At 41.3% G+C, this 25,588-nt stretch overlaps 1 protein-coding gene across 5 annotated transcripts in view; it reads left to right on the forward strand.

The window, feature by feature from the left end:
* Window positions 1–25,588, forward strand: part of LOC135194931 (uncharacterized) — a 1,136,289-nt gene that overhangs the window by 116,265 nt on the left and 994,436 nt on the right. For all 5 annotated transcript variants that reach the window (XM_064221135.1, XM_064221136.1, XM_064221140.1 and 2 more), the window contains exon 3: window positions 5,726–6,211. In XM_064221135.1, coding sequence (XP_064077205.1) covers window positions 5,726–6,211 — 486 coding nt within the window. The remainder of the gene's footprint in view (window positions 1–5,725; window positions 6,212–25,588) is intronic.

Below are 25,588 nucleotides of genomic sequence, written 5' to 3' on the forward strand. Positions count from 1 at the left end.
TTTGCCGAAGCGCAGAGAGAAATTCCCCCCTGGCACAACCTCATGTGCCAGCCACGTGTAGAACGGTACCACCGGTTCATCGAGTCCCTGTGTCTTCACGGCTAGCTGCTATCCACCATCTCTTGCGAGCGAGAGGCTTTTCTCGCAGCACAGCAACAGAGATGGCCGGATACCTCAGACAGTCCTCTGCAGCTGTCTACCAGGGGAAGTGGTCCGTCTTCTGTGGTGGTGTCGTGGACGGGGTCTCTCTCCTCTCAGAGCCACTCTTCAGCAGGTAGTGGATTTCCTCGTCTTCCTTCGCCGAGAGAAGCTCCTCTCTGTCTCTGCAGTTAGGGCTACAGAGCCACCCTGGCCTTAGTCCTTAAACTGCGAGGTGTGGATATCTCCTCTTCTTTCGAGATCTCCCTCCTGATGAAGAGCTTCGAGAGGTCTTACCCACCCAGGGAACTCAGGCCCCTGGGATGGGATGTGACTCTCGTCCTTAGGAGTTTGACTCGCAGACCCTTCGAGCCACTCCGAGAATCGTCAGACAGGGATCTGACCCTCAAGACCCTCTTCTTGCTGGCCCTGGCATCGGCGAAGAGAGTAGGGGAACTTCATGGTCTTTCCTTCAATGTCAAGCATTCCATGGGATGGGGATCCGTGACGCTCTATTTCGTCCCGAACTTCGTAGCGAAGACTCAGAATCCTTTGGTCCCTGACAACCAGTTTGAGTCCTTCACGATCCCCTCCCTGAAGGATTTCACCGATAATGATGCGGATGAGATGCTGCTTTGTCCTGTGAGGGCACTACGGCGCTATCTGAAGATAACTCGGCACCTCAGGCCTGAGTGTCGACGACTCTTCGTTAGCACCGGGGTTACCAAGAGAGAAGTTTCCAAGAACACACTTTCTTTCTGGCTGCGTGAGGTGATCAGGAGGGCGTACGAGACAGCTGACAGTGACGACACCCGTACCCTTCGTCTGAGAGCCCACAAAGTTAGAGGTATATTGGTCTAACCCTTGCGTTCCGCAAGAACTTCTCCCTGGCGCAGGTTCTGAAGGCAGGGGTTTTGGGCCAACCAGACCACCTTCACATCATTCTACCTTCGGGATATCGCCCACAGGTCCTTGGACACTTTTTCCTTGGGACCCTTGGTGGCTGCTCAACAATTTGTGTAGTCTACCCAGCACCCGAGCAGACAGAACAGCATCGCATCCTTGTGTGACTGCATGAATGGACAAGTGAAAGAGAGTGTGACTGGCTTCTCTTCCTCCTTCATTCTTCTCCTCTACCTGTGGGCAGAGGGCCGCGGTCATCACTACGCTGAACAGGAGGCCGATGCAGGTAAGCTACACAACCGAGCCCCATTCTATCCCTACTGTAGGACGAACACCAGTCTGTTCATAAGACGCAGATTCCACCCACCGATAGTGAGTCTTCCTATTGTTAAAGGACCGAAGGTTTGTATTACGTATCGGAACAAATAACAATTTGTCGAAAATTGTATGTTTCCTAACTATACAAACCTGAGGTCCTTTACATATAGTCCCACCTCATGCCACCCCTCACTCTGTGTTTCCTGGGCCTAAAGCAAAGTGACTCCTCGCCTCTCAGTCGAGCGTACCGCTAACTGCCGAACAAGTAGTTAACTACTGAACCCCCTTGTTCGAAGCTTACAAACTGTTCAGCTGCTGCTAAGTACCTTCCTATTGTTAAAGGACCTCAGGTTTGTATAGTTAGGAAAAATACAATTTTCGACAAATTGTTATATTTCATGTACTACTTGCCCGACTTTTATCACATCTTCAGTTATATTTCATCCTTGACCAGTAGTATGCGTAGTATTCTTGTCTCACTGTCACTCCACCAGGAATTATATTTCCCTGTGTCACTACCAATGGAATTTGTGCCTGGGGCTTTGTACCTTACCTCCTGAACACAAAAAAATGTCCAGTGTTTTTTCATGTCAGCAATTCCAACACTTCTATGTTTTTCCTCACCATTGTTCCCACATTTATAGGCCTTGACTGTTAGCGGAAATTTTTTTTAGTTATGGTTTTAGTACAAAAACTGACTTCTTCAAACATTTCCACAAACTCTGACAGTTCACTTTTGATGTTGCCAAGAAATTGGCAATATGAAGCTATTATATGCATTTAGCAGTACGTACTTTACAAGAATCTAGAGACCAGGAACCTTACAGCAGTAATTGTTGCATTCATAATAGGGATGAATTAGTTAGATTCACCATAAATGGCTAATTTTGTCATGAAGAAAGTTCTCATTTGCTGATGATTTTCATTTTAAGATTAGTGGGACATTCAAACTTGTAAAGAACTGAAAAACTTACTTGTAAATTTTGCTTAATTCACACAGACTTTTTTTCTTCCCACCAAAGGCTTAATATCACATTATCTAGCATTTTAATCTGCTTAATCGAATGCTGCTTGATACAGAGAGCCATAAAAAATGTTGAAAGGACAAGTTCTGTATTGCTTTTGGCACCTTGTTCTTTCTTACTTTCCACAGTGTCCAATTTTACTTCAAGAACTAGGTTCATGCACAGTTCAGACTTGATAGCCTTACTTCATTTACACACAGTATGCATGAGTTGTGTCAAAACATTCACTATACAGGCGGTCCCTGGGTTACGACGGGGGTTCCGTTCTTGAGACGTGTCGTAAGCCGAAAATCGTCGTAAACCGGAGCATCGTCAAAAATCCTAAGAAAACCTTACTTTTAATGCTTTGGGTGCATTGAAAACTATGTAAAATACTTTCTTATGGCATTTTTCATCAAAAAAACCATCAAATATTGATTATTTTGTATTTTTGGTGTCATATTTCATCTCCCAGATGAGCGTTGTAAGGCGTCGTAACCCTGGAACATGCGTAGTAACCCTGGAAATAACGTCTATTGACAAGCGTCGTAACCTGGGAACGTCATAAGCCGACACTGTCGTAACCCGGGGACTGCCTGTACTTGCACACAGAAAATTTTCAGCAGCTGAATACTATCATGCAGATTTATTTTCACACCAAGAATCACGGTGTGTTTTTTCAGTATTTGGTGGAAGATTCATTAACCCTCTTACGCCGAAGCGGTAAAAAAAAATTGTCTCCCGTGTGCCGGAGGTGTTTCAGAGTGAGCGCGGAAGCGGAAAAAATATTTTTTTCAAAAATCACAGCGCGCTTAGTTTTCAAGATTAAGAGTTCATTTTTGGCTCCTTTTTTTGTCATTGGCTGAGGTTTAGTATGCAACCATCAGAAATGAAAAAAGTTATCATTATCATATATAAATAATGCGATATATGATAGCGCAAAAACAAAATTTCATATATAATTGTATTCAAATCGCGCTGTGCGCAAAACGGTTAAAGGTAACAAGTTACTTTTTTTTCCGTTGTAATGTACACTAAATTGCAATCATTTTGGTATATAACACATTGTAAAACAATAAAAGCAACACAGAGAAAATATTATCACAAAATAATGCATGAATTTGTAAACGCGCGGACGTAAACAAATATTTTTTTTTCAAAAATTCACCATAAATCTAAAATATTGTCCTAGAGACTTCCAATTTCTTTCAAAATGAATACAAATGATTGAATATTACTATACTGTAAGAGTATTAGCTTACAATTGCAGTTTTCGACCATATCTGACGAGTTAAAGTTGACCGAATGTCGAATTTTTTTATATATATATTTTTATATGCAATTATTTCGGAAATAAGAAAAGCTACAAACCTTCAAATATTTTTCGTTTTATTCTACATGAAATTGCGCACATTTTCATATATAAAACTCTATGAAATGCCTAATATGAAACGGAGCAAATATTCCGAGAATGGTACGTACGCATTTCGGAGATTTGTGGCGGAGAATCCGCGCGCGGAGAGAAGGAAAGATTTTTTTTTAAATTCACCATAAATCTAAATATTTTGCTAGAGACTTCAAATGTGTTTCAAGATGAAGATAAATGACTGAACATTACTAGACTGTAAGAGTTTTAGCTTACAATTGCATTTTTCGACCATTTCGGTAGAGTCAAAGTTTACCGAACGTGGTTTTTTTTTTTATTTATCGTGATTTATATGCAAATATTTCAAATGAGAAAAAGCTACACCTTCAATTATTTTTGTTGTATTTTACATAAAATTGCCCACATTTTCATATATAATACTTTATGTAACGGCTGATTTAAAATGGTGCAAACATTGCCACAATCGCTCGTATGATTTTTTCGGAAGTGTTACGCGTGGACGTAAAGAAAAGTGTTATTTTTTCATAAATTCACCATAAATCGAAATATTGTGCTAGAGACTTCCAATTTGTTGCAAAATGAAAGTAAATGCTTGAATATTACTAGAATATAAGCGTTTTAGCTTACAATTGCATTTTTCTACCATTTTGGTAGAGTCAAAGTTGACCGAAGGTTGAAATTTTGGCAATTATCGTTATTTATATGAAAATATCTCAAAACTGATAAAAGCTACAACCATGGGTTGTTTTTAGTTGTATTGTGCATGAAATTGCGCACATTTCCATATATAAAACTTTATATAACGGCTAATTTTAAAATGGTGCAAACATTACCACAATCGCATGTATGATTTTTTTCGGAAGAGTTACCGCGCGGACGTAAGGAAAAGGTTTTTTCATAAATTCACCATATATCGAAATATTGTGCTAGAGACTTCCAATTAGTTGCAAAATTAAGGTAAATGATTGAGTATTACTAAAATATAAGAGTTTTAGCTTACAATTGCGTTTTTCGACCATTTTGGTAGAGTCAAAGTTGACCGAAGGTTGAAATTTTGGCAATTATCGTTATTTATATGAAAATATCTCAAAACTGATAAAAGCTACAATCATGAGTATTTTATTGTTGTATTCTACGTAAAAATGCGCACATTTTCATATATAATACTTCATGTAACGGCTAATTTACAATGGTACAAAAATTATGTCAAAGTGACGAAATAATTTCCGAGATGTGTCACAGATACTTTTTAGTGCGGCAAGAAAGAAATTCGCGCTTGCGCGCCTGCGTAACGATTGTAAACAAAACAACACCTTGATCCGTGAACTCCCAGCATCCCCCAAGGCGCGTGATTCAAAAGTTTTAGGCTGGTAGGCCTATAAGTATTTTTCCGCGAATTTTAAAAAAAACTTTTGTAAGTCGACGTAAAATACGTCCAGTCGGCACACGGGAGACAAAAAATGTCAACGTAAAATACGTCCAGTCGGCATAAGAGGGTTAAACATTGAATTCTTCAAAGTTGCCATGAAATAGCTGAGCGTTTTGAAAACTGCATTCGCCATTACCTTTATAGATTTTGAACCATGTTCGAAACGTAAATAAACGCACATTCATTTGGATGGAACTTTGTATCAGAAGAAAAATTGTATACCAATCATTGAATATACAGGGTTGATTGCATATTAATGTACTGTACATAGTTTCTTGTTTAACAGAGTATATTTTCATGTAGCTTTTGCAATTCACGCTCACCCATACTGTCGTTTGATTGTAGTCATGGTTGCTCATTAGTATTTTGTATTCTGTTTTAAAATTGCTAAGTCTAGAGCATCATACTCATTAGAAAGCTTAATATGCAATTAGACCTTCATGTTGGTAATCTTACACAGCATACCTCATCAGCATTAGCAATATATTTTGCGAGTGGTCATTTTTTTATACTTGGTTACTTAATCCAATTTCCTTTCTTTGACAGGGTATTGCTTGAAACCTTGAGGGAGGCTTTTTGTCATGATGGAACCGAAAAGTTACTGGACATGTCATCATATCTTTCTATACTTGCTAACTGGTTATCATGTCATTGTGAAGATGGTGACAAAATTAAACAACTACTGTCTGATGAGATTGACGAAGAGGCCATTGCTGGTGCAACAGCTGCAAGTTTTTCAGAAGAGCAAGTTAAGCCCCATGTGGAATTCCCATCTTCTAGTAAAGTGGTTTCCTTTGATAAATCAACATTTGTGGCTCATGATTTTAAAGCAACTCATATTTCAAAGCGCTTTCCCACACCATACCACCCTTCCATTCCTCTTTCCAAAATAGAGGACTACACACTCACAAATTATGAAAGTTTTGAAGAGGAAGAGGAAACTGATGGTGTTTTTATTCCTGCAACACGGAGAAGGCTTTTATACGAAGATGTGAAACCTGTTAGCAGAGGGCTTTTCTGTTCGTCAAATAGGTAAGTACATTAGTTTATTAATTGTTCCTTAATAGCATGATGGACAACTGAGATTATAAGAGTATGCTTGGAGAAATTTGTGGTTTTTAGTGGCCAGAAATTATGTTGAATATTCATAAAACTGTGTTTGTCACTGCTGCTCCTGCTGGTTGTGTGCCCAAATCTTTGGGACTCACTGAGTAGAGGGATGGGTGGGGAAATAACACTATCCCTGGTTCTTAGAGAGCGGTTGCATATAGGTTGAGTGGATTTTCAGCCAGCTGACAGTCTCAGTTACAGGTCTTTTAACATACATTTATGGACCCAAGGCATGGGAGTAGCTTATTTAACAGAATATAAAAACCCCTCCCCCACAAAATTCAGAAGGGAATATTAAAAAAAAATATGATTACATGAAGTAGGGATGCACCGATACCAAATTTGTTGCCGACACTGATACCAACTTATAAAAGCCGATACCGGTACCTGTTACCTCCATATTACTGTTATTTAGGAGAATGTATATTAATACTAAAATCATTCTTGTTCTCTGGGTATTGTTATATTAAAGGTTCAGAAGTTGAAAGGTCATGTAATAGGGTTATATAAACAATTTCAAAGGCATAAATTTCATTGAAGACAAGCATAAAGCAGGTTTGTCTGAGAATATATTGCATTTTTTTTCCAAGTGTTCTCACTGCTCTCACTGGTTATTAGGAGGTTGGGAGGCTTGGGAAATCATTTTTCTTGGTTTTTGGGGGGCTTGGGGAATGTTTGGCAGCACCATGCAGGCAGAGTGAACTGTTAGTAGTGATACTCTAGAGCATAAGCACTCAGAGAAAGGGTGAGGGGGGAAGAAGGGGTGAGGGGGGGGGGGGGGGAATTTCACTGGCAGGGAGGGCTAGGGAAGCCGTGAAGGTGGGTAGGAAGTTGTTTAACTTGAGCCTTTGAGGTTGTTAGAAATACTTTTCATGTTTTCCAAATTTTATTAAAGGTTTTTGTAATAGAATAATCATGTACTACAACATTAAAGAGAGAGAAAGTGAGTGAAGAAATTACTTTAGATCAATACCCATAATTGTTCCAAGTTGGCCAAGTGCATTTCGTGCTCGGCTACCAACCTGTAGGTCCTGTTGCTAGGTAACCAATTGTTGCCAGCCCTAGGAGAGCTGCTAATTAGCTCAGTGGTCTGGTAAAACTAAGATATACTCATACCCATAATGCTCACCTTCCCTTTCTCCCCTTATTTCTCATTTGTTATTACTCATTTTATATTTCTTGGATTTTTGTCATAGTTATCACAATGTAAAATGAACAAAAATGACACCGAAAGAGAGAGAGAGAGAGAGAGAGAGAGAGAGAGAGAGAGAGAGAGAGAGAGAGAGAGAGAGAGCGCTTTCATGATTGTTATTGCCTTAAAAGCTGGAGGTCCCTTGACCCTTCAGAAGAAGCTTGAAATTGTCCGGAGGAGGGATGCAGGGTGGCTTATGAGACATATAGATGATTATAGCATTGCCTTGGCACTGGTGTGCAATGCTGAACAGGTAGACAATAGATGAGTGATTTCGGTTAATTTGAAACAAGAGTGTCCCATGGGCCATGGCTACTAGGGCAAAGGGGACCTGGCAGCAAGGAGGACACTGCCAGGGCCCCTTTGCCCTAAGGCACACCTGTTCCAAATTCGGCGCACAGCAACACTGAGTGTTGGTAGTCTCCTTGACTTTTTTACTCTTTCCGCAAAATATCAAGATAACTATGTAATGTTTTGCCATTTGAGTTATAATGAAGTTACATTTCATATGAAATACATTTGGATCATTTTATGCTTTAAATCACCAAATGAAAAAATACCTGTTACCAACAAACATATCAGAAATCAACGGTCACTTCATGCTCTTATGTTCATAAAGCAACCAAAGCTGCCACTAATATGATGGAGATCACTATAGTTATTCCTATAAGTGATTATTGATTATATAACATCTCTAAAACTCATTATAATCAAGAGAGGGCAGAGTATTTGAAATAATTAACCTAATACCATAGTAGCCATCTTCAACAGATCAATAGCATCATATCAAAATGAATAATAGTTAATTTTGACTTGTCTTAGAATTGGTCATTCTTATTTGACTCAAGGATGTCTGATGAATAGCTTGCAGAATTCAAAACCGGATACATATGTCCAGAAAGTAGTGATATACTAATATACTTGGCAGTAGTTACAGATTTTCATGAGTGACCAAAGTTTTGGAAAGAAATCCTATATAATGGCCAGAGTCTCCATTTTCAAGTAAATAATTATAACATTAAAATAGGTTTGATATGTATGTGGAAACCTATTTTTAGCTTCTTGGTATTGTCACTCCTTACAGGCCTTGTAGCCAGTGCAATCTATGGTGCAAACCTGTTGAATGGAAATGCTATCTGTCAAGATTGTAAATCTCAAAAGAATTAGTGGAAGAAGGCTGTGAGTGCAATAAGTATGACAGTTTTATGTTATTTGTAGAACAATTGTTCATAAAACAAGATTTTATAGGTTCTGAAATGTGCTAGAGCAAGGCTATTCATTTTGATCTAAAATGCATAAGTGTCTGTTTTAGTCCTGGGGTTAAATTAAGTACATAAAAGGTTAATCATAGATTGCTTGATTGATTTGTGGCCATTAAAACTGGCATACGAATACCTAGGTTATTGGCGTTGATAGAATAAGGTACGTAAAGTTAATACCTGTCCCTTAGTTAGTACATTCTCAAACTTTTATAATTATAATTTAATTTTAAGTATTTCACCTTGTTTGGAGATTGTTTGAGAGCATTTCCTCCTCCTCCTCCTCCTCCTCCTCCTCCTCCTCCTCCATCATCACCATCACTACTACCACCAACTCCACCTCTCCATCCCAGCAATGTAGTAACTGCAAATGGATGTGTTTTGAAGCACATAATTCAGAGGGTAGATTAATTGTACATAATAATATTTTTCTTTTGAGATAATTAAAAAGTAAATTCAACGAAACATTAAATGGCCCTTGAAATTGTCTTGTATTAATAGCCTTACATAAATTGCTATGGGTCTCTTTTTAACTATTATTAAAATTGCCTCTTGGTATGTTTTGTCTACCTCTGATGTTATATTATTATTATATACTTTCTGGAGGGGCTGGGTCCTTCGGGAACTGGTCCTCAAAAAGTAATGCTGTCAATACTTCTCAAATGTTGCCATCAACATTTGCTTCATAGTAGGTAGTTGTAATCACTCAGGGTTGCCAAATAGCTTGACATTCAAACCGCGGTGCAAAGCCTCAAAAGTCGCGGCAGTTGCTTCAAAAGTAGCCCAATTATAGTAACTTAGCCATCATTAAATTGGTACTAAAAACTATTGATATGATATTCTATAGAAATAAATTAGGGGGGCAGGGATCGAAATCAATCAACTAAGCTTTTGTAGAAGAGTATAATAACAAAAAATTTATATAATTTTTATTAAAAAATACAGAAAATAAAGCCGTATATCTTTTGCAAAATTAAATACTAGTTGAATGACATTGAAAAAATTAAAATGAGCAAAATAAAAAGAAATAAAGAGATTTGTTGTTCATTCAACATGATCATAAAATGAACTAGATTGTAGTGCTTTAATCATAGTTTCATTTGGCTCAAAATTTGGACATTGGCATTTTTTGTCCTCCTCCCCCTCTTGAGTATGCATGGCACTTCTTATATACAAATTTGCTGTTAGGAGGTCATGTCCCATTCTGTTCCTGAGATCCGTTTTGATTAAATTGACCTGGCTAAAAACTCTTTCTACATCAGCATTGCTGATAAAAAGACATAATATCTTCAAGGCAAATTTGGCCACATTTTTAAATGCCCGTTCTCCACCTGCATCTTCATATTCCAACACCTTACCCCAGAATTCAACAGGATCTTTATGGTCTGCTTCACCCCAGTCCACAAGATTTACCTGCAGTGTAAAAATATAGAAAAGTTTTAGAATAGAAGAAGCAATATAGTAATCCATAAGTCTTGAGGTAATCAAGAAATATTGACTTCCCAACTTTAATATAATGAAATTTCTTGAATTTAAAGACCTAAAAATGCATCTAAGTTAGTCTGTCAGCATAGTAACAAGTTTTCAAGTATTTTCTTCATTAAAATATTAGAAAAATTATAAAGGCAATATTCAATTACCTGTTTCCATTCGGTCTCAAAACTTGACAGATCACCTTTAAACTGGGTGTAAATGAATGGCAATTCTGTCATTTTTGGCTTAACTGCGCTTGTTGCAATTTTTGGACTGAGCGAAGTCAGATTTTTAAGCATGCCTAAATTGTTTGGAAGGCGCTTTGCTACCTGCTTGCAAGCTTCCCTTAAAAAGGGATTTTGACAAAGGAAAAATCTATTTCTGGGGGAAGACCTGTGTCACCTGGTGAAATGTCCCTGTAGCATACATTTCTAGGTATAAATAGATGCTAAATATACCAGAGAAAAAGCTAAATGTAATGCTGAAGTTACTACCTTCAGCTCGCTCACCCATAGGGTGTCGGTATAAACACAAGGGCGAGTGGAAGCCACTACCACAGGTTTTCTGCCAATTAGAAGACTCCTCTCAAAACCCCTCTCTAGGTAGGTGCCGTTACGACGACTACTATACGTCTACCTTCCACTCGCTACTACTACAACTCCCGCCCGAAGGCTTCATTCCTGAATTACGCACCCAAACTTGGGCCAGCTAAAGGGTGGGGATCAGGAGAAGAGAGGGATGGCTTCACCGGGCGACACAGGTCTTCCCCCAGAAATAGATTTTTTCTTTGTCAAAATCCCTTTTCTGGGTTCGACCTGTGTCGGCTGGTGAAATAGTATCAGAGAATTGGCCATACAAGCTTGGTAAAACAAAATTTAATAGATATATAAGGAAAAATAAAAATAAAATTTTCTCTTAAAATTAAGTTTTAATAACCAATGTAAGAGTAACAAGTTACAATGGTAAACAAGTGGGATCAAATATGACCAAATCCATACTATCCTGGGAAACACAACGGGTAAGGAATACAAAATTAACAAATATAAACTATGTACATGTCCGGAAGTGGGTTGATAAGCAAACCAGCCCGGAACCTAAGGGAGACAGGTAGGGATTACGAGCGAGGCAGGTAGGAAAGAGTGAGTATCAAGGGAAAATGAATAGCAGAATAAAGGAATAGGAAATAGAGTTATAAGACTAGGCCGTATCAGGGGAGAATATGTTCCCTGCAGCCACTGCCAAAAATTTAAGGGCCTCTAAATTCTTTAGATAGTGGCGTTTAAATACTGCCGGGGATTTCCAACCCGTATATTTTTTAAGATCCTCGAAGTTCATATTGTGAAAATAGTTAATGAGGTAGCCACTGCCCGGATATCATGGATGGAGGGACTGAATCCGGATTGGCTTGTTTAATAAAATAAAGAATTTGTTGTCTGATTCCTTTTAAGGAAATGGTTCCGCCTTTTTCTCTAATAAAAAGAGGACCTGAAGTCTTTTCAGAAGTTCTGCCCAGATAAGATTTTAATGTGACAATAGGACACAATGATGAGTCCTGTGTGAGAGGTATAATCTTCCATGGAGCCCACCTGTTTTGTGGGTCTTCATTCTTTGCTAAGAATTTCCGATCTGGGGAGAGTAGAACTTCACCTGACGGGAGGAAATCAATGTGATTTGGGTCTCTAGAAAGAGCCGACAGTTCAGATATTCTGGCGCCTGAAGCCAGACTCATTAAGAATAATGTTTTCCTTGAGAAGGGTTATATATGAGCATGATTCATTATCAGTGTCTGAAGCCAACTTGAGTACATCGTTTAAAAACCAGGAGACTGTGGGGGCGGTCCACTGGTCTCAGACGGGCACATGCTCGAGGGATAGATGAGAAGTACGAATCTGTCAAATCAATATTTAAGCCAAGCTGAAAAACCTTCCGGGTTCTAAAGAATGAAATTGCCAGAATCATAGTCATCTTTTGGGCATCTGATTCTTTTAGAAAGATGGCCAATTTCTTTACTGCTGAATCATACTGTCTGTTTTGATTATCTTTTATCTGATTCTATGAACAGGATGTTTAGTGGATCGATACTAGCATCCTTCTGTGCCACAAACTTCATGAAGTCCATAAAGTTAGGGTATTCAGAATTCTTGAGGAAGCTGACATAGTCCGGGTTTGTACTATTTGAGTCAGTTCCGGGTTGGGAATCCGTCTGGGACGGAGATTCAAGTCTAGTAGAAGAGGAAACCAATTGCTCTTCGGCCAGTTGGGTGCTACCAATGCTACCTGTCCTGTGAAAGATCTGAGTTTGTGCAGGACTTTCATCAGGAGGTTTACTGGCGGAAATAGGTAAATCTTCTGCCAATTGTTCCAGTCTATGGACATCGCATCTGTGGCGTGAGCTAGAGGGTCCAGATTGGGAGCCACATAACACGGAAGTTTGTGATTGGACTCCGTGGCAAACAGGTCTACCTGAAGGCCCGGGATTTGATTGCAAATCCAACGGAATGATTTTGTGTCCAAGGACCACTCAGACTCCAGCGTAGTTGTTCTGGATAGTGAGTCTGCAATGAGGTTCCGTACTCCTGCCAGGTGAGTAGCTGACAGGTGCCAATGATTTTTCGTTGCTAACAAAAAAATTGCCATCATTACATGATTTACTTTGCTCGACTTGGAGCCCCCTCTGTTTATGCAATGAATTATCACTTGCTTCTAGGACGTTGATGTGGAACTGGTGGAATGTATTTGACCACGTTCCTTGAACCTTCTCGTTCTGGGAGTAGCCCCCAACCACTCAGAGAGGCGTCCATGTGGACTATCAGAGACGGCGGGGGAAATTGCAGTGGCACTGATTTGGAGAGACTCCGGACTTCCGTCCATGGACGGAGTCTTTTCTTTAATATCGGCGGAATCAGAGAGATCTTGTCTTCGAATTTGTTGTTGGCTCTTTTCCGCCAGACTCGATTGGTATCCTTCAGCCTGGCTTTCAATAGAACGTCTTGTTATTGAGGCAAACTGAAGAGAACCAAGAATTCTCTTTTGGGTACGACGAGAAGCCCTTTTGTTCTTGAGAAACTGTCTCGTAGCCTTCGCTATCTCTCTGCACTTCTTTGAAGGGAGAGATAGTTTGTGTGAGGTTAGGTCCCATTGGATTCCCAACCATTGAAAGCGGGACGCTGGAATGAGACAGGACTTTTCCTTGTTTATCTGGAAACCCATATATTCTAGGAATTCTATTACCTTGGCTGTTGCTTTGCGACACTCCTCGTCGTTGGTTGCCCAAATGAGCCAGTCGTCTAGGTAAGCTAGTAACATTACCCCCTGAGCTCTTAGTTCTTGGACTACTGTCTCTCCTAGCTTGGTGAATACTCTGGGTGCTATGTTGAGCCCGAATGGCATGACTGAATGAGTAAGCTTGTTTTCCTAGTTTGAAGCCTAGGTATGGAGAGAAGTTTCTTGCTATCGGTACATGATAGTAAGCGTCTGTAAGATCGATAGAGGCGGTGACGACCCCACGGGGAAGTAAGGTCCGCTCCTGCGAGACGTTCAGCATGCGGAACTTGTTGCATTGAATGTATGAGTTGAGACGGGACAGGTCCAGAATCACTCTTCGTTTGTCCGAGTCCTTTGGTACACTGAACAGACGTCCTTGAAATTTCAGGCAACTGACTTTCTTTATTGCCTTCTTTTGAAGGAGATCTTTGGCATAGTCTAGTAGGTCTGTCGTTGGAGTCTGGTGAAAACTGACTGGTGGAAGAGGTCCTTTCTCCCATCTCCACCCCAGACCTTTCGATACAATGCTGTGGGCCCATGAACTGAAGGTCCAATGGTCCCGAAAGAGATATAGTCTCCCGCCCACCTGCAGAGCCTCACTGATTGGTTGAGGTCTTACTTCCTCTGCCTCCTCTGAAGCCTCTGCCTCTGGGGCCAGCTCTCTGTCGGAAGGCACCTCTGGCTCTGCTACTCCTTGCGTGTTTATTGTAGCCACAAAATGTTCCCTGTGACTCAAAAGAGGCGTTGAAGGCTGGGGAGGTTACTAGGGCAGTTGAAGTCGAAGGCTGTTGAGTTGGTTGACTCTGCGGCAGGACAAACTGTTGTTGTGGCTGTGCCTTGGATGTCGGAGGCTTGCCGATCTGGGAGACAGGAACTGCTTGAACCAATGTTAGAGGTTGAGAGAACTGGAAAGGCTGGTATTGTTCGGCCTCTTCCTTCCTTTGGATTGTGGTCCGGGGGCCTCAAACTTCCTTTGGAAGGGAAGTCCCCAATGGACACAAAGGTTCTGGTTAGCTCTAGCTGCATTGCTGAGGATGTTGTTAACCACGTCCTCAGGGAAGAGGTTGGCACCCCAGATCGACGCCTTTATGAGCCTGTTCGGTTCGTGTCTTATGGAAGCATTCACAAAAACATGCTTCCTGCAGGCTTGTCTAGCCACTATAAAGTCATACAGGTCTGATTGGAAGGCCTGTAATAGTGACTTTGTGTGGATTCGAAATAGAGGCTCATCTGCAAAGGTCGTAGCAATCAACTCCGCAGTGGTGACTGAGTTAATCGACCTACTTAGCCTGGACCTTGCTTTGAATTCTGCTTTGACCATGGGGTCCGGAATTCTAGGCAAACGTTCACTGAATTGGGTGGAGGCACACTCCGGATCGAGTCTGCCCACCGTGAACGTTGCAGGAGTGTCAGTCCAAAATTCCATATCGCTGGGAAAGAGCAAGGAGCTAACCTCCGTCTCTTTTAGCTGAGGCATAGGTTTGTCCTCCACTGCAGCTTGCAGAGTCAATTCTGCAACCTTCGACGTACAAGGAGTCGGAACTCCTTGTGGGGCCACAAACATTGTATAGCATCCTTTATGGGGTGTCAACTTTGTGTTGACACACTCCCATTCCGTGAGGGTGCGGACCCATGCAGACTGGGCCTGGTCACTAGGGTAGATAACTGTCTCCTTCGGGACTTTGTCTACCCTGACTAGTGCATCTTCGGCTAGTCTAGCGTAGCCTGGGAAGGGAAATTGAAGGCCCGCCGGGGAGAACTCTTAAGTCTTCTACCGGTCGGGTTCCGCAACCTTCAATGGTAAGCTTGCCCTCTGAGAACGGGGCGTGCAGAGCCAGAGCCAACCGCCACGGGTTGCTGTTCTCAAATGGCGGTAGCTTGGATGCATCCGGTACTGTCACGGACTGCGGTGTGGTTCCGGACTGGAGGAATCCGGACACCAATTCCTCCTGGGCCTGCAACCTCTGGGTCAGAGACATGATAGACTGACCCGAAGTCTCTAGGCCTAAGGCGAGTCGAGTGGACATCGATTCAAGCCTCGAGTCCACTACCTCGCTCATCTTCAGCATAAGAAGATTTGCGAAAGCCTCCTGGTTGAAGCCAGACTCCGCCGGTCTAGCTTTGGAGGACTTGGCTCTCGACCCCTTGGGTGGGGGAGAAGCTTTAGCAGAGGAAGTCGATGGCTTGGGAGCCGATGACGACCTTGCAGAGCCTGCCGGAGAAGGCTTGGTTGGTTTAGTTACTTTCGGCAGGGATCTCGTCTTCCAGGCCTTGACCTTGGGGATTACCGAGGCCGATCTATCCCAAGTGGGGGCGGACTTCGTAGGGAAGCCCTGGAAGGAAGGGGGAGAAGGAGTGGAACTAAAAGGGAGACTACCTGCCTCACTTACCTCCCTACCTACCTCCTGTTCCTCTGTGGCCATAGGTTCTCAGTGAAGACTGATGGCCGCAACTTCTTCAATGACAATGTCACACAAGCCCTCTTGGTCCTCCGGGGGGGGGGGTTTCCTGACGGATGCCCTCAATAATGGGAGCCGCCACTACCGCGGGAACAGCCGCCGAAACTGGAGTGTTTGGGTACAGGAGAGAACACAGCTCCTCCGACACCACGTAAGGTTGGCCGGATTTCGCGTTTCTCCCAAATCCTCCCACCCAGGCCTTAAGGGACCCCATCGATGAAGTCTTGAGCGCCAAATTAACCTGTAAAAATAACTAAATCAGGATCCCCCGTGTCGAGGAAATTTCACCAAAGCCAAAGTGTAGCAGAAATTTCACAGAAACAACGAGGTGAGAATGTTACAGTGTTCCCCCCGTATTCGCGGGGGATGTGTACCAGACACCCCCGTGAATAGTTAAAACCTGCAAATAGTTAGAACCACCATTAAAAATGCTTATAACTGCCTATCTTGAAAGTTCAGATACCAAATGTATACCTTCAATAACATCCTACTTCAAATATACCTAAAATTACTAACCTATTACTGTATTAATCTTTGAGGTTATATTATTAATATCATTTCAAAGTCATCTTAAACATTTTACCATTAAAAATATATACCTACAGCCAATAACAGAGAGAGAGAGAGAGAGAGAGAGAGAGAGAGAGAGAGAGCTCCGCCTATACGTATATCAAACTGTCATATACTCCCCCGCCCACCTTCCTCCATTTGGATAAAAAGACTGGGAATCTCTATTTTTTATTAATCTTATTAATATTTGAAAATTAGTTATAAGGTAAATCATTTATTTATACTACAAAACAAATAAACATACGTAAGTAAGAGAGATAGAGAGAGAGAGAGAGAGAGATGGTATTGTTACTGTTTAATCTCATTAAACTTTATATTATCTGTAAACTAGTGCTGTATATTATTATTTTACCATAAAATGTAGTAATGTCCTTAAAGATACACTTATACATACATTTCCAGCCCAAACAGAGGGCGAGAGTTACCACTAAGACATACTATCTCGTGTGGCAAAAGAGAGAGAGAGAGAGAGAGAGAGAGAGAGAGAGAGAGAGAGAGAGAGAGAGAGAGAGAGGGGGGGGGAGGGTTATCCTTATTTAAAAGACTGAAATGGATAAATTATTGTACTTCTATAAAATACTGTAACATATGAGTTTTGAAATTAATTATATTACTATTATTATCATTATGCAAAAATATTAATAAACATACACATGTACCATAGAAATTCTCATCTCAGTAAGAGAGAGAGAGAGAGAGAGAGAGAGAGAGAGAGAGAGAGAGAGAATTTACGTGATCATTGAGAGGGCAACAGTTGTTGGAGCCCCAGCCAACTCGGCTTGCTACTGAGTTTCAAGAGAAAGATGCCGGGTACAATGCATTTTTTCTTTCATTTCTTATACATTTTTTTATTATATAACTAAAATCGTTGCTCATTCCACTTGAGTATTTTTTCTTTAATGAATTGATATTATTGCTGTTTAAATTAATGTTGATATCTGAAAATCAGTAAATCATTTATCATCCAAAAAACATACATTTCTGTAAGAGAGAGAGAGAGAGAGATTTTCGTAGTATGTGTTTGTAAAATACTTTCACTTTTGATTTTTGTAATCACAGTTATTATTATTATTATTATTATTATTATTATTATTATTATTATTATTATTATTAATACTACTATTATCATATGAAAATATTATAAACATATTATACATGGTGTACCATAAAAATCTCTCATCTCCATAAGAGGAAGAAGAGGAGAGGGAGAGAGAGAGATAGAGAGAGGAGAGAGAGAGAGAGAAGAGGAGAGAGAGAGAGAGGAGCTGGAGTTCGAAAGAAAGATGCGTGAAGACTGGGATTTCCTTCATTCTTACATAATTTATAAACTAAAATCTTACTAATTCAATGTAGTATTTTCTTTCTTGAAGTGATTGCTCTTTACATTAATATTAATATTAGAAAATTAGTAAATCATTTATCACACAAAAAGCATACATCCCTGTAAGGGAGAGAGAGAGAATTATTAGTTATTATGTAATATCATTTAATCTTATTAAACTTACTAATACAGTATTGATCAATATTAGTTTTTTAAAATTAGTAAATCGTTTTTGTATCATAAAAATGTATTTAGGCATGAAAATAACATCAAAATACACTAATTAGTGATTATTTATCGTCAGAAAATCCCGCGAATAGGCAAATTCACCGCAAAAAATTGTTAGATATGGTCCAGATAAAATTCCGTGAATCCGGAGAACGCAAATACGGGGGGCCCACTGTACTTACCGACTCGTCTGTCACGATCCTCACTAGGTCATAGCATACTGTACAGGCCTCTGGGTGCCAGACCATTCTTCCTTCCACCAGGATGGCCCAGTTGGCATGAGATCGGCAGACCTCATGGCCGTACGGCCTATACAGGACGGCTGGACAACCCGTCACCTGGCAACAGACCATCTGTAAGTTGAAAAGTCAAATGAGTATCATCAAATAAAGCTGCCGGAGTTAATTCCGGCGGGATGGGTGCACTTCAACTAGATATTTAATCCGTTAAAGGCAATATTGGGTATAAATTTCAACTTACTGGTTATCAATAAAGCTCTGGATGTCTCCGCCTGCTCCAGAATTCGTCCTCGGGATCGGTAAAGCTATAACAAGCGGAGAGGACCTGATATGAGCAGAACAAGGCAATAAGGTAAGACCTAAGCCTGAGTCTGATCGCATCGCAGCAGAATATGCAACGTAACCAAATGTAGGCGCATTATCTGAGCCCCGTTCCGTCCCCACCAAAATGGGGAGCAGCGATAGCAAAGAAGACGGAAAACTGAGCGACGGAAACAACGGTACAATAAACTCCGGTATATACTTTCTGGCATGTGTGATGGTAGACCACACTACGTCGGAACAAGTACGGATCCGGTGACATACCTACAGAGGCTAAATAAAACATGTTCTAACATAATCTCTTAAAGGCTTCACCTACTTTGGAATCCATAATCCCGTTATCATAACAGTAAAGGCCGGCAGAGACGGGCTGATACGAGCAGGACAGGGAAAATAGGTAAAACCTAGGCCTGAGTCTGATCGCACCGAGGAAGAGAAGCAATTCTAAGGTAATTAGAAACGCAGCTCTAAGCCCAGTTCCGCCCCCACATGAGTGGGGAGGCAGAGACAAGGGAGAATAGACAACTGAGCGGCGGAGCAGTGGTACGTACAATCTGACGTATAGCCTGCTGGCTGGTGTGATGGTAGACCCCACCTGGCCAGAGGACCTACAGGCCTGGAGACATACTAAAGAGATTACACAAAATACTAATCAAACTATCTCCTTCGACTAATCCCCCTGGATAAGCTATGTGCTGACACAAGGTCAGCTTAATCAAAAACAACAACAACAAGCTCTAACGGTCGTTCATCGGTAGGATTACTTGAACAGAGAGCTAGCTAGGCAGCGCCGGAACGAGACTGGGGCAGGGGAGGGGGGGAGGGTCTGAAGGAGACTGGACGAGTCGTGATCACCTGGCCACAGCAACCGATCAGTGACCCACCACCTTTTGGGAGCTGTAACTAGCCTACCACTAAAGGGAGCAGAAGACGGTAGGCCAACTAACACCCTAAAGGGGGCAAAGGCCCAGGCTACACACAACAAGACAAACATAAAATAAATGATGAGGAATTACTGGGAGAACTGCGAAAAGAGGAACGGGGGGGACGCACCCAGCAAGAACCCAGCCTAACCCTCCGAGATCGGTACAGATCCAGTCAGGTAGGCTAGCATGGCCTCCCAAGGACGTCATGAAGTGGACGGATAGAACCTAACTAAACCCTCCAAAATCGAATCTTCCGATCTGGTCAGGTACAATAGGTCTAGGCCCTACAAACACGACACGAGAGGGACTCTCTGTCCTGGACCACTCTCCCAGCAAGCATAATAGCCTGGACGGGAGGCGGTAAGGATGGGGCCGAAAGGGTGGAGGGGCAGGACTGCCAGACCTACCTCCCAAAACCTAGCCTAGGTCTGGTCGGGTAGGCCAGGGAAGGGCATCGCAAGGTCTTCCAACCTCAAAGGATATGACTATTTTATCATAAACGTGCATATAATCGAGTGCAGTACTGACTAACATCGAAAAACACACTAAAAGAATGCATGCACGAATACAGAGAGAGAGAGAGAGAGAGAGAGAGAGAGAGAGTGAGAGAGAGGGGGGGAACCGCCCTCTCCACAAAAAACTGGCGTACTGTAGGCTAGCCTAGAAGCCAAAAACACACTACTTGCGTATAACATATGAAAAATAAAATAGTACGTACGAAGGGAAACCAACACGCTCCTGAGGGACTGAGGACAAAAAGGGGCCCACAAAAGGCTAAAGTAACGAAAGACAAACATAAAAGAAGAGACTTCAGAATACTTCAGGAGCGAGTTAGGTCCTACGACGTAAGGATAAAATTCGTAAAACCAATGCTCCAGAAAATGACAGGAGCTAGAATAATGATGGGGTATACGAAAACAGTAGTCTAAACAGTGAAATGCAAACGGTGAGGTAAAAATCATCATAATATATAACAATGGGAAAAAACACACGCCGCGAATGATGCCCCCAAGATGGCGGATATAAAAGGAGCATCACCCCGGTTCGCGAGAACCAAGGGGCCAAATAAGAGCTAAAAAGGGGATGCATTGTGCCCTCATGAGATACAAAAACGAAAAATGGAATACTCAACTTAGATGAAGAAGCTTGGGGCTCTGGGGCAGACATGCTTCACCAAAAACACTCAAAGAGGGCAGCGAGAAAAACACGTGCGGACACTGTAGCGTGCCAATACAGGAATGAAGCCTTCGGGCGGGAGTTGTAGTAGTAGCGAGCGGAAGGTAGACGTATAGTAGTCATTGTAACGGCACCTACCTAGAGAGGGGTTTTGAGAGGAGTCTTCTAATTGGCAGAAAACCTGTGGTAGTGGCTTCCACTCGCCCTTGTGTTTATACCGACACCCTATGGGTGAGCGAGCTGAAGGTAGTAACTTCAGCATTTCATTTAGCTTTTTCTCTGGTATATTTAGCATCTATTTATACCTAGAAATGTGTGCTACAGGGACATTTCACTGGCCGACACAGGTCGAACCAGAAAAGGTTGTGCATCTCTTGTCGTACTTCAATTTTTGCATTAGAATTAATCTGGGACTTGTCTAACTGAATAAAAAAAGTGTACTCCCAGATCTGTCTCCATAAAAGTTAGGAATATAGCTTCAAATTCGAAATTCAAATTAATCAAATTTTCAGTATTCTTAAGTACACTTGGTTTAATGGTATGTTGTATCAGGTACCTTAAAAAATATTCTAAATCTGCAAAGTGCTTCAAGCAAGAAACATTTTTGCCTTGAAATAATTTGTTGACTTGAAATAATTTGTTGACTCTATTAAACTATCCCAAAATTGGCTTTAAAAATTCTACATAAAGTTTAATAACAGGATCAGCATACATTTTATAGAGCATTTCTGCTGTATAACATTTTTCGTTTGCTTTTGCCAGCTGGAAGTGCTGTAATTTCAGTTCTTCCCACTGGTATAGGATTCGATCCACACATTGAAAAATGGACCGCCATCGTGTTCCTGAGGGTGCTATTATTTTCAATGGAGTCGTGCCATCATTTATTGTTTTAAATATATCTTTATATGCTGTCTGGCGAGAGCTAGAGAAACTAAACCAATTGTAGGTTTAGTGAACAAGAAAGTCCACGTTTCTGGGCATAGTCTCAACAGCCTTAGTGGAAGCTAATTGCAAGCTATGGCACACACATCTGTACAAAATAGAAAATATTTGATTGAGAGAGAGAGAGAGAGAGAGAGAGAGAGAGAGAGAGAGAGAGAGAGAGAGAGCTTATTTTCATTCATATTAGAACATTAATTCCTACATATTTATAACAAGTTAATTATGTAAATACAACATTTTCGTACCTCACACCAATGATTGACGGATTTTTTTCCTGAAGCTTGGTTAATACATAAATGTTAGTACCACATAATACGCTTGCATCGTCTGTCCCAAGTCCAAGACATGCTCTATACTTAATCCAACTTCACCCAAAAACTTGCAAATTGCATCAGTTAAAACCTGTAATTAATATTCCATTTAAATTTATATATAATTATTGCTGACTAATATGGTTCATAAGATCATTTTTTTAAACATATTTGTGAAATATACCTAAGGGCTATATGTCCATTCTAGACATAGACTAATTGTGCAGTATAATAAAGGGGCAATAAAAGGGATTTTGACGAAGGAAAAATCTATTTCTGGGTGATTGGCTCGTGTCGCCCTATGAAAGATCCTTAATATCATTCTTTCTTGGTAAAATTAGCTAAAATTACCAGAGAAAAACAAAATTAAGAAAATGTCAGTAAAACTGACTCGCTCACTCTTAAAAAGAAGTGTCGGTATGATAATAGGGGCGAGTGTGGATAACTACCACGAGACAAACACCAATTAGAACTTCCTATCAGAATCCCCCCAAGAGAGAGCTGATACCAACGGGCGATGCAGCCTCTACTACTACTACTAGAGGACGCCACGGACAGCAGCGCCCCTAGCGGACATCCTTAAATAAAACAACTAAATACATCTTGTCCTGCAAGGGGGGGAAACAAACCATAAAAAGGGGGGGTTTCATAGGGCGACACGAGCCAATCACCCAGAAATAGATTTTTCCTTCGTCAAAATCCCTTTTCTGGGCTCAGCTCGTGTCGGCCTATGAAAGAGTACCAGAGAAACAGACAAGATGGGAAAAAAGGGACAATGAAAAACAGAGTAAAATGATGGATATAATATAAGTAAATCAATTACAGCATACAAACTAAGCACTTAAACTAACTTATACTAAAGAGAAAATAATAGAACGTTAGTAATCATAAAGTACTTAAATGGTAATTACAGTAAATTACAGTGATGCATGTAATATAAACAAAAGGGGATTTACTTAACAAAATTACAAAATATACAAACTCATGTGTCCTACCCTAGCATAAAAATAAGGGTAGGTACACTGAAATCCATCATTAATACAATAATTGCAAAATATACAAACATATTGGTGTCCCTACCCTAGCATAAAAACATAGGGTAAGTACACCGAAGTTCATCATAAATACAAAAATGGTGAATATATACAAACATATTGTGTCCTACCCTAGCATAAAAATAAGGGTAGGTACACTGAAGTACATTATCAGTACAAGTGTGGGTGTCCCTAGCAAAAAAATAAGGGACAATCCACTATATGATTCAACGGCTAAGGCTATGATATTCGAGTAGCCTGGCGATAGGGTGAGGCATGTTGGTTGATGTAGGTAGAAAGGAGACCTGGATCTATACTACAACGACTATACAGTATCAGTGGGGAAAACTATGTTTCCCCGCTGCTACTGCTGAAACTTTAAAGATTCCAAGGACTTTAAATAATGCCGTTTTAAAGACTGTCGGGGATTTCCATCCAGTATACTTTTTAAGATCCTCAAAATTCATATGTTGAAAATAATTAATCGAGGTGGCTACTCCTCTGATATCATGTGCTTTTGGGAATGATTCAGGGTTGGCTTGCTTAATGAAGTAAAGGATTTGTTGTCTAATACCTTTTACTGACAAGGTACCACCTTTTTCTCTCATGAAGAGAGCACCTGAGGATCTTGAAGAAGTACGAGATAGAAAGGCTCTAAGAGTTGATACTGGGCAGAGAGAAGGATCCTGTGGAAGTGGGATAACCTTCCAAGGAGGCCCACCCCCTTGCAAGAGGATCCTCATTTTTAGCTAAAAAGCTACGATCCGGAGCAAGTAGAACTTCTCCTGATGGGAGGGGGGGGGGGGGGAATCCACATTGACCCGCATCCCTGGATAGAGCCGACAGTTCTGAAATTCTAGCTCCTGAGGCTAGGCTTAATAAGAATAATGTCTTCCTCAGGAGCATTATGAATGTACAAGCTGAGTTGTCCAGTATCTGAAGCTAGTTTGAGGACATCATTTAAGAACCATGAAACTGTAGTAGGCCTCTGAGAAGGGTCCTAAGTCTAGCACAGGCTTTGGGATAGATGTGAAATAAGAATCAGTCAGATCTATCTGAAAACCTACTTGAAAGATTTTCTTCAAAGCCGACTTATGAGTGGTAATAGTGCTAGCTGCTAAACCTTTTTCAAACAAGGATCTGAAAAAGGATATAGCCAGGTAACTGTCATGGTTGTAGTGTTCGATTCTTTCAAGAAAGATGCTAATTTTTAACAGCTGAGTCATATTGTCTAATGGTTGACTCTCTCTTATCTGATTCCAGGAAGAGAATATTCTGTGGATCAATATCAGCATCTTTATTAGCCGCAAACTTCATGAAGTCCATAAAGTTAGGGTCTGGAGAATTCCTGAGGAAGCGAACACAGTCCTCATTTGTACTGATTGTGATAGCTTGGGATTGGGGATCCGTTGAGGTCGGAGACCCAACTTCCCAGAAAGAAGGATACCAGTTGCTCTTGGGCCAGTCCGGAGCAATCAAGAGCTCTATCCCTTTGAAAGACCTTAGTTTGCTTAGGACCTTCAAGAGAAGATTCACTGGAGGAAAAATATAAATTCTCCTCCACTGATTCCAATCCAACGACAGGGCGTCCGTGGCATAAGCAGAGGAATCCAGGTTGGGGGCCACATAGCAAGGGAGCTTGTGGTTCGCTTGTGAGGCGAAGAGATCCACTTGAGACCTGGGACTCTCCGGCCTACCCACTGGAATGACCCGTCGTCCAGAGACCACTCTGATTCCAGAGGAACTGACCGGGACAGGGCGTCTGCTATCACATTCCTTACTCCTGCCAGGTGAGTGGCAGACAGATGCCATTTGTGCTTGTTTGCTAGAGCAAAGATGGCTATCATGACATGATTCACATGCTTGGATTTGGACCCTCCTCTGTTGATGCAATGAACTACTACTGCACTGTCCAAAACTAGCCTTAGATGAGACTTCTTCGGGGGAAGCAGTCTCTTTCAGTGTAAGAAATACTGCCATTGCTTCCAACACGTTATGTGGAGCTGGCGAAATTGAACTGACCAAGTCCCCTGAACTTGTTTGAACTGAGAGTATCCCCCCCATCCGGACAGGGATGCATCCGTGTGAATCGTTAACACTGGGAGGGGATATTGAAGGGGTACTTTCTTGGCTAAGTTCTTTACATTTTGACCAAGGCCGTAGTTGGTTGCGGAGGATCTGAGGGATTACTGACAACTTGTCTCGATATTTGGAGTTTGCTCTTGACCGCCAAATTCGGTTTATATCTTTCAGCCTTGCTTTCAAGAAGGATATCCGTCACCGAAGCAAACTGAAGAGACCCTAGGTTCTCTCCTGGTTTCTTCTTGACGTTTGCTTGCATTTGAGAAATTGTCTGACAGATTTTGCTATTTCCTTCCGTTTGGCCACTGGAATTGACAGATTGTGGGAAGACAAATCCCATTGGATTCCTAGCCATTGAAACGAGATTCCGGAGTAAGTCTGGATTTCGTTTGTTTATCTGAAACCCCAGATGTTCCAGAAAGTGAACTACCTTTTTGGTGGCTTTGGAGACATTCCTCGACTGTTGGTGCCCAGATCAACCAATCGTCGAGGTATGCTGCTA

This window comes from Macrobrachium nipponense, chromosome 15, assembly GCF_015104395.2.
Source record: "Macrobrachium nipponense isolate FS-2020 chromosome 15, ASM1510439v2, whole genome shotgun sequence".
NCBI lineage: Eukaryota > Metazoa > Arthropoda > Malacostraca > Decapoda > Palaemonidae > Macrobrachium > Macrobrachium nipponense.